We start from the raw sequence: 9716 nt of genomic DNA, 5'->3' as shown, positions 1-9716 counted from the left end.
GGTGACGTCATCGGCCAAAATTATAACTTTTAATATCTCAAAGACGAAAGCTGCACAAACGAAAATTTTAACGGCACAAACGGAGCACTAACGAACTAGCCCACTTTGGTTTGTTTTGGAGCGATATGGGGGGATGGTGACGTCATCGGCCAAAATTATAACTTTTAATATCTCAAAGACGAAAGCTGCACAAACGACAGTTTTAACGGCGCAAACCTGCACAAACGACGCACTAACGAAGTAGCCCACTTTGGTTTGTTTTGGAGCAATATGGTGTATGGTGAACTCTGGATGACCTAAAAAATTATTTTTAATATCTCAGAAACCGAAGCTGCACAAACGAAAATTTTAACGGCACTAACCATTCAGACTATTTGCTGGATTTTTTGACGTGGGTGGGGTGTCAGCTTCACACAGCTTTAGAAGCTCACACAGCTTTAGACCAGTGGTTCTTAGGGTTCGATGAGTTAACCTCAGGGGTTCGGTGGTGCCTCTGCCGCGGAGGTAAACTTATGTAAATTCGTGATGACGCGCCCCGCTTTGCCATCACTTGCTGCAGAGGATCACGTTACATTGCTTAGCCGCACAGAGGAGGAGCACTGATTGAAGGAGTTCCACTCTCCGCATGGATTTGAACTTTCATCTTTAATTACTTCAGCAAAACTCAGTTTTTACCAAATTCTGTAGCTTTCCGTGTACTTCTAAATCTGCTCCTTAGTCATATCTTTTCGGGGTTGGTACTGCCTCTAATGCCGTGGGGGTGGTAACACAACTTAATGTAAGTTGTTTATCAACTTACATTATATTTTATTATATTTATCATTATATTTATATTATATATTTATCATTATATTTATCATTTAGTAATGATATTACTAAATCAGAATACCGCAGTCTTTATTTATTAGTAATTTTTCATTCTCTTAAGAATGTAGAGCTAATTAAATAATCTAAACAAGAAACAGTTTCTCTTGATGGCCAACCTGTTGAAATTGTGGCAAATTTTAATACCTTTAAATACCCGTTCCTGGACAGTCAGCTCAACTTTGCTGAAAACACTGACTATATTTTGAAGAACTGTTCTCAGAGACTCTACCTTTTAAGAAGACTTAGTGATCATGGGGTGACGCAACTAGACTCTAGTTGAGTGACCCCTACGTCTTGAATTTGGGGGGAAAAAATTATATTTTATTTATCACTACAGAAGGGTTCAGTGAATGCGCATATGAAACTGGTGGGTTCGGTACCTCAAAAAAGGTTAAGAACCACTGGTTTAGACGAAGCGGCCGCAGAAGTTGAAGCTTTAAGACCCCGCCCTGATAATTTGCATAACGAGCCAGAAATGCATAAGTTTTTTTGTAAAAAAACAAAAAAACAAATGCTTTAGCGCTGTATAAGGACAACGCGAAAAAAGACGTATACATTTCTTGACAAAAACACGTGTGTAGGAAAAAGGAAAAACAATATATACAGGGGAATATATTTTGGGGGAAATTAAAAAAATGTTTTAGTCGTTTGCAGTATTTTCTGATTTGATGTTATGGCAAATACAATCACTCAGAAGACTACCAGCAGAAATGCACTGACTGTTTTCATTGAAAGTAAGCCACAAAAGATGATAAAAGGATCTATGGAAGGAAGGACAAAAGTGTGGCATATTTGAGTTTTCAAATTGAAAACTCAGACATGCCCAATATGACCAAAAATATGATCAATTCTGACATAGTTTTGACTATGTCAGAATTGGTCCTCCATAAGAAACCACCAGTTTTTCTTTTCCAAACAGGGAGTCACGAAGAGTGACTCTAAGGTGCAGTGTTGCTATAATGAAAATAAATTAACTCAATAAATATTAGTCACAAAACCACTTCACACCTTCCAGCCTCAAATCTAAAAGCCACAAAATATGTTACAAGTATTTACATTTCATGGTATTGAAGTGTTGGAAGTGTAACTTATGTTTTACGTTTTTAGATACATAATCAGTTACTGAAACATTTAAACTCAATCAGGGTTCAAGTATTCAAAAGGTTAACCAAAAATTCCCAAAACAAAAAATAGGAAAAGAGACTCAGTTCTTTTTGTTCGCCTCACAAATTTGCTGAGGAGCGCTTGATGCAAGTGTTTCCAGAAGATCAGTTTTTGGAAACCTCAAGTCCTAAAACATTCAAAATGAGATTTAGGTGAGGGAAAATTTCCGGATGGTGCAGCAAAGGGATACTATTCTACTAAATTTCTTTCTCAAACATACAAATTCCGATGTGAGTCTCTGAGGACACACAGGTCTTTACAGGCTGTGTAGCTTTTCATCTCATCCAGAAAAGTTTATACCTGATTCTGGACCAAAGACAATGACGTCTGTCTTTTCTGCATAAAGTTGAAAAAAATCCTAATCTATTCACTCATGAATAGTTTAGATACAATAACTCAATGGCTATGGTAATGTGAACCGGAAAAGCTGGATTTAATTACTAAGAAACTCCTGTAAGTAAAATTGTTTACACTCAACATTTCAAATGGCTAATCAAATCTTACCTGAGTTTCTGTCCAACAGTCCAGCATGTCTGATGTCCATGTGTCGACTGTACAAACTGGATCTGGCAACTAAACCCTTTTCGCTACTGGAGAAAAAAGTGCACAGAAACCAATGATACAAAAAGAATGGTGACAAAAAGCCAGGAAAAGCAAGGGTACTAAGAGATGGGGGGAAGAAAAAGTAAATAACAAATAAGAATAAAAAAATAACTCAAATGTAAAAAACTGAAAAAACAAAGGTTTAAACATAAGCTCAGGCAATTATTTATATATATCCATCCATCCATTTTCTTTACACCCTTGTCCCTAGTGGGGTCGGGAGGGTTGCTGGTGCTCATCTTCAGCTAGCGTTCCGGGCGAGAGGCGGGGTACACCCTGGACAGGTTGCCAGTCTGTTGCAGGGCTATTTTTTTATATAGCAGACATTGAGGACAGYTACAAGTACCTGGGAATACCACAAGCAAATGGTAACCTCGATGAGGTCACAAGGAAAGGAGCCACAACCAAATACCTCTAACGAAGAAGGCAAGTCCTGAGAAGCCAGCTCAATAGCAAGAGCAAGGTCCATGCGATAAACAGCTATGCTATATAATCAGATACCCTGCAGGAATAATTAGCTGGCCAAAGGAGGAGATAAAGACCACGGATGATAAGACTCGGAAACTATTAACCATACATGGGAGGGTTTCACCCCAAATCCAGCACCCTGAGACTGAAGGAGGCAGAGGACTAGTGAGTGTGAGAGCCACTGCCCAGGATGAAACATCCATGATCCATAAATACATCAAGGACAAAGTCTCAACAGACGATGTGCTCAGCGAATGTTTCAGACAATGGGGAACAGAGGACGAGGTGCTGGAGATACAATCATGGGAGGAGAAGCCTCTACATCGGATGTACCACCGACAAATAACTGAAGTGGCCGATATCAAGAAATCCTACCAATGGCTGGAAAAAGCTGGACTCAAAGACAGCACAGAGGCACTCATCCTGGCTGCACAGGAACAGGCCCTAAACACCAGAGCAACAGAGGCTCAGATCTACCACACTAGACAAGACCCAAGGTAGGTTGTGCAACATCTCAATCCAGAAATGTGCAGTTCTAGGCACAGCCAAGATATTGCACAGAACCCCTCAAGCTCCCAGGCCTCTAGTAGATGACCTGAGCTCAGAGGATGAGAGAGATCACCCGCAGAGGGTGAGAAGGGAATTTTTTTGTTTTTTTGAATGGTCTCTGATGACACACTCCTTCAAAGTTGCATGGCAGTGACAGGGTTAGAGGTCTCTTAAAATGATCATTAAAAAGTGGTTTCCAACTGTGATCACACTTTTCAGTAGTCTTGCGAATGATTTCTATGAGGTGGTAAAAAGAAGTCTCCTCATACTTTACACAAGATATGTGGCTTGTATACAACTATGGAAAATTGAACCACATCTTTGCCATTTCAGAGTTCCTGAGGTAGGAACTCTGGTTGTGATGTTCATAATTAAACCTGGAGAGGGTTTATACTGTGTCTTATACAAAATGATTGATTTTGTATGTATTGCCACAAAAAGCAAGGTCCTAACCAACAACTATGTCTGTATGATTGGCACCATGTCCAGCTTGCTCCATATATGGATTGTACTAAGTCAGGGGTGCTCTTACTGTTTGTGGTGTAAAGTAGAAGTCGTGGAGGGAAAGAGGAGGCCTAGATTTAAAACCTCAGGGTCTAGTTTTGTCTTGCTGCAGAGAGTGCAGATTTCTTTCGGACAACAGATAAGGGATGAATCAGGCTTTCCTTCCTGAACTTGTTACCTCAGAGAATTAATCTTCAACAAGCAGACACCAATTTTTAAGGATAAAAAGAAGAAGCAATCTGGAAAAAATGATTTTATTTCATTGATCCAATTCATGTGCATTTGAGTTAAAACCAAAATCCTATCTCAAAATTTAATGGATTAAAAAAAAGACAAGCAGCATTGGTTCACTGTGCTAAACTTAGAACTGAAATCAATATGGGAATTTGTCATTCTATTCAGGTGTGAGTCAAATCCTTATTCTAAAACCAGCAGCTTTTCTATTCATAAACAGGAAAAAATCCCTGTTATCCCAATGGCTCCCCTTGGGATAATAAATGTTTTCATGCCACACTCCACTGGTGTTACAGTGGAGCCATTGTTTGAAACAAACATCAGTTCCAGGGTGGTTAATTAAAACCCAGCTGAGATCTACTGAGGGAACTGTAGATGAATTACCAGACAGAAACAGTGTTAGAAATAACAAATTATGTAGAATGGGTGAACAAAAAAATGATAGAAGACAAAAAAGAGAAAGAGATACACTATTACTAATCAGTTATCAATTATGACAAACAAGGTGATCATGTGACCAGTCTCAACACAGATCTGCATAGTGGACCAGCGGAAAAACAGATTAATGGGAGGAATTGTTTCCATCTTCAAATCCAAACCGAGAAGCTTTTTACAAGCAGTCAGGATTAATTCAGGTGCCCATAATATCACATTATAAATCCTAATCATCAAAAACACAAAACTGACAAATCCAGTTTTGTATTTAACATATAAAGCCTTGTTTATTATGAAGACGATTCTCTGTTTGGATCAGTTCGATTGGTGCATGTTTTCCAGCAATGACTCTTCACTGTACGTGCGATGGAGCATGTGTCTCTGTTAGAGAATTGAGTCAGTGGCCTCCTCTCCATAATGTGTGACCCAAGAACACACATTATGGATAGGATGTGTGTTCTGGTGTTACATCCACCAGTAATGTTTCCAACCTTGTAAAGCCTCTGCATACTCAGCAAGAATTAAATTTCTTTTCTAGAGCAGCAAGAAAAAAATGTTTGTCATTCTGTTACAGTCATGGCTTTCCAGTTATTTCCTGTCATGGCTCCCCTTGGGATAATAAATGTTTTCATGCCACACTCAATTTAAATACTACTGCGAATCTGACAATATTTAATAATTTAAATGTACTAATTACTGGCTCTGCCATTCTATGACCCAATTATCTAACAGCTGAAACAAGTTCATTTTATTGTTTTAAGTTTCCAAGTTCAGTTTATTAACTCAATCAGTAACCTTTAATCAAGACTGCTCAGTCTGTGAGATTCTCCACACACAAAAAGTGCAAATTATTCACTGACAACTGACAACACCACAAAAAAAACTCAAAACATTTTCCACACAAAGAACAGAACATTCAGTCTGTTGCAGTATTACGTTTTTAGACTTGATGTTTATTTTGCAATTATCAATAAGTGATCACTATGGAAGATTAGCTACTGCTACGATAAAATAATCTAACACCGCGGTGGTTGATTAGTTCATTTAAACACCTGCTCTACAGGTGATCTGTGGGGTCGCTTTCTTATTTTGCAACTGAACCGAAACACAGAATTTCACATCACATGTTTCACATGTTAAGGTTGTCAAAAGTCAGATAACTGAACACTTACCTCTCCCTCGCTAATTTTTTCAAAATAAAAAAAAAACAAAAAACTTCCAACTGGAAGATCTGAATGTCAGTAGTGCCCCTGGTCAACAACTTTGTGTAACAGGGGAACCTGTTTGGAGGGTCACCAAACAGGCTCTGTCTATAGTTTGCCTTTAGTTTTTAAACTGAATGGCAAAGTTATCAATATTTCTCTTTACAAAAAGAATCTGAGTCAAAGAATATGTATTAGCTGCTTCTTACTCCTAACTTTTTTCTAGTTGCACAATCAAATGTGACTGCAACAGCCGTCCAGATGTTGTCTTTACAGTATGTATGCAGATTATAAAAGCTATGCCCACATAAAAACTTAATTTTATTGCAGCATCAACCTTTAATAAAAACATGTTTATGATCACTGTCTTATCCATTTGCTTTCTGAAATAATGCAGTACTATATGCGAATGCGTGAAAGCAGCTTCATTGTATTTTGAGCCATAGTAATATATCACTAAAGTAATGGCACATTATTTTACAGACAATGTAGAAGTAGGCCTGTCGCGATAAACGATAAATCAATTAAGCGCACTATAAGTTAAACCTATCGACCTCGTTTTAATTATCGGCTTTATCGTCTTATCCTGCCTTTTTTTCTTTCTGTTGATGACACTGAATGAAAAAGGCTCAACTCCGGTGCTCTCCACTGACCCTCCCTTCCTATTTCCTTAGTGTAATGTCCAGCTTACACTACACAAGTTCTCGGCCCATTTTCAAAACCTGACAGACCACACCTTAGCCGACAGAAATCCTAGGTATAACGGTTCGATCGGGTTTGATCGTGCTGTGTGGTGTTCAGTCACAATGGGCACAAAATAATGCCTGATTTTAAAATAAAGTAATTTTAAAATCAGGCATTAATCAATGCTTTACAAGAATCTACCTGCAATGTATGTGGCTAGAGTCAGCGTAAAGTCCTGACTGACTGAAAATCATTGTAACCTATTTATGCCACCTTAACGAAGGACAGCTGAAAACTTACCGGGTTTTCTCAATGGCGGTAGCTATTTGGCTCCAACTCCTCTCCTTGACATTTCTATATTCTTTGCACGAAATGTTGAATAAATATTAATGTTGTTTCCACATATCATCTCCGCTGGACTTCGTGTTGCGCCGTGTCAGCTGTTTGGGATTCCCTTCGTTATTTCCCCTCAGAAAGCGCGGAGGAGAATCCGCGCTTTCTGATTGGCTACCTGTCACATTCAGCGTTAAGCTCCCAGTCGGGGAAACCCCCTGATTTAGATCAGAGCGGCCACGACGATCTAAATCACACTACAGGAAATCACCAGCGACAATCTTACATGGGCCAACGATCTAAGATTATCGTAAGGGGAAAATAAGGGCAAAAAATCGTGTAGTATGAACTGTTGCATTAGGATGTGCCTGTCTTCTCTATTTAAATCTAGTGATTACTGAAGGGCAATATAGTATACAGACTTCATAATCTGCACTCTTTTGGTTGAATGTAGTATTAATTACCACTTTGGCTTTATGTTGTTTACTTTTTATTCAAGTACGTTTTTTGTTAATGGAGACTGAGAATCCAATAACACTGGAACTGATTTAGTTTATCAGTTACGTGTTCTTTTGAAAATAAAGTGTCTATCTATGGCAGGAAATTGCATGCATTATTAGTCATTTCCATTAAATCAATGTCAAAAGGTCTTGAAACATTATTAGTGTTATCGCAATAATTTTTTAGACAATCGTCGAGCAAAATTTGTTATCGTGACAGGCCTATGTAGAACAGAGTAATTGTGTGCACTTAGCTCTTACTTGCTACGTCTTGTCCTGCAGCAGTCCATCAGAGGTGAATGTGGGCTCTGCTCCCTGCTGTCTCCAGCAAACGCTGGATGTGTGACACATGGAAGCACTCTCCTGGGAGAGGAGCCTGCACTGGGAGACTGGGAGCACTGTGAAGATACTGAGCGGTGAGGGGACAGAGGAGCAGCAAATGGCCAAGGAAGTGTCCTCTGCTCTTGGCGTACCGCTAGAAAAAAAACAACATTTTAATTTTAAGCAAAAAAATATATCTGATTATGGAGAACTTGGAAAAACAGTGGAATAATACCTATTTAAGTTTCATGACAAATAAATAATCTAAACTCAAGGAAAAAGCCAAAGAAGGATTTCCGCAGTTGTTGTCCATAAAAATGATAAATAGAAAAAGCTGTGTGTAAAAAAAACAAACGGTAACACTTTATTTGAAGGGGGGTGAATAAGACTGTCAGACACTGTCATAAACATGACACAACACCTGTCATGAACATCAATAAGTCTTCATGAATATTTATGACTGTTGTCATAAAGTGTCATTTGGTAAATCATGACACTTTTAATACAAAGTTGACATTATTCAAAATGTCTTTGTTATGACAACTTGTCATTAATCTAGACAAAATTGTCTTCGTTATGACAACTTGTCATTAACCAAGAAATCATGATCTGACATAAATTTGTTATAAAAGTATTAGAGATTAAACTTTAAAAATTAGCTTTATGTAGTAATATTATATAGCTCTGCCATGTTGTTTAGTCTTAATTTTCTTAATTTAATCGATCCGAAAGTTTTACAGCAAGATGTCTACAAAGCACTTATGAACTTTGCAATTGAAACATTATTTAAAGCTGTTTTAACCCTTGTGCGTGCCAGCAGTGTCGCAAAAAGTGGGTATTGCAGGGTCTGCGCGCCGCCCCGTCTGGAGGGGGCGGCGCGCCAATGATGTTTTCCCATACACTTCAGGAACTCGCGCGTGCGAGGACTGAGGCAAACTTAGAGGACTGTGGCAAATGATACAAGTTTTACCTGTGTGGGGTTGGTTGGACCCCATTTCTAAACACAAGGGTTAAGTAGTGCAATACACCATCTCCACTAGTGAGAGGCAGCAGTGCACGAACACACACAGGACCGACAAAACAGGACAGGAGATCTGTCCTGTTTTTTAAAACAGGACATAATCCTGTTTTAAAAAATCCGATGTTTGACAGCTAATACATATGAGGTATGTGTATATTCGTCTTATATTATTCGTCTTATAATGGATAAATGATAAAATAAATCTAGCAACAGGGAAGAAACTAAAGTGGACATAGCAATAAACCAAGAGAAGATAATACTAATCAAAGGAAACTAAATGGAAATGAATGAAGAACAAAACTAAGAAACTAAAGTAAATAGAAAGGAATAAACCTGTATGGCAAGACCTTTGGAGCAATAATTTATACAGAGGATTGTATGGCAAGAATAAACAGACATTATTTCCAGATAAAACGTAAAATAATATTGTTGAAGTCCCATGGGTTTGTTGAGACCACATCTAGTACTGAGAATAAATATATCTTACAGACCATAACAGTAAAGAACTGATCACTTATTTATGTTAATTAGATTTGATATATTTAATATTCAATATTTAATTTAATATTCAATATTCAATATTATTTTTCATGTCAGTGTTATTGTCATGAGGCTGATGACTCCATGACACTTTCAATTTGACTCATTAGGATTTGATTAAGAACCAGATTTGTTCTTTGTAATTTCTGTCCAGTAAAACTATTAATCTATAAATCAATAGACAGGTCTATATAAAGATATAATCCATGTTTCTGTCTCATATTTGTATGGCATTAAAAGGACCTGGAACTTTTGTTTTTCCACTGAAAGCTCTGGTTTGCACAATAAATG

General features: G+C 38.0%; 1 protein-coding gene across 2 annotated transcripts in view; it reads right to left on the bottom strand.

The window, feature by feature from the left end:
* atat1 (alpha tubulin acetyltransferase 1) overlaps positions 1 to 9716 on the bottom strand; it is a 55313-nt gene that overhangs the window by 22890 nt on the left and 22707 nt on the right. For both annotated transcript variants that reach the window (XM_008421184.2, XM_008421185.2), the window contains 2 exons: positions 7805 to 8018; positions 2536 to 2621 (listed from right to left, as the gene is read on the bottom strand). In XM_008421184.2, coding sequence (XP_008419406.1) covers positions 2536 to 2621; positions 7805 to 8018 — 300 coding nt within the window. The remainder of the gene's footprint in view (positions 1 to 2535; positions 2622 to 7804; positions 8019 to 9716) is intronic.

Source organism: Poecilia reticulata, linkage group LG11 (genome assembly GCF_000633615.1).
Source record: "Poecilia reticulata strain Guanapo linkage group LG11, Guppy_female_1.0+MT, whole genome shotgun sequence".
Classification (NCBI taxonomy): domain Eukaryota; kingdom Metazoa; phylum Chordata; class Actinopteri; order Cyprinodontiformes; family Poeciliidae; genus Poecilia; species Poecilia reticulata.
The sequence above is the reverse complement of the archived record's forward strand: the minus strand, read 5'-3'. Positions and strand labels throughout refer to the sequence as shown.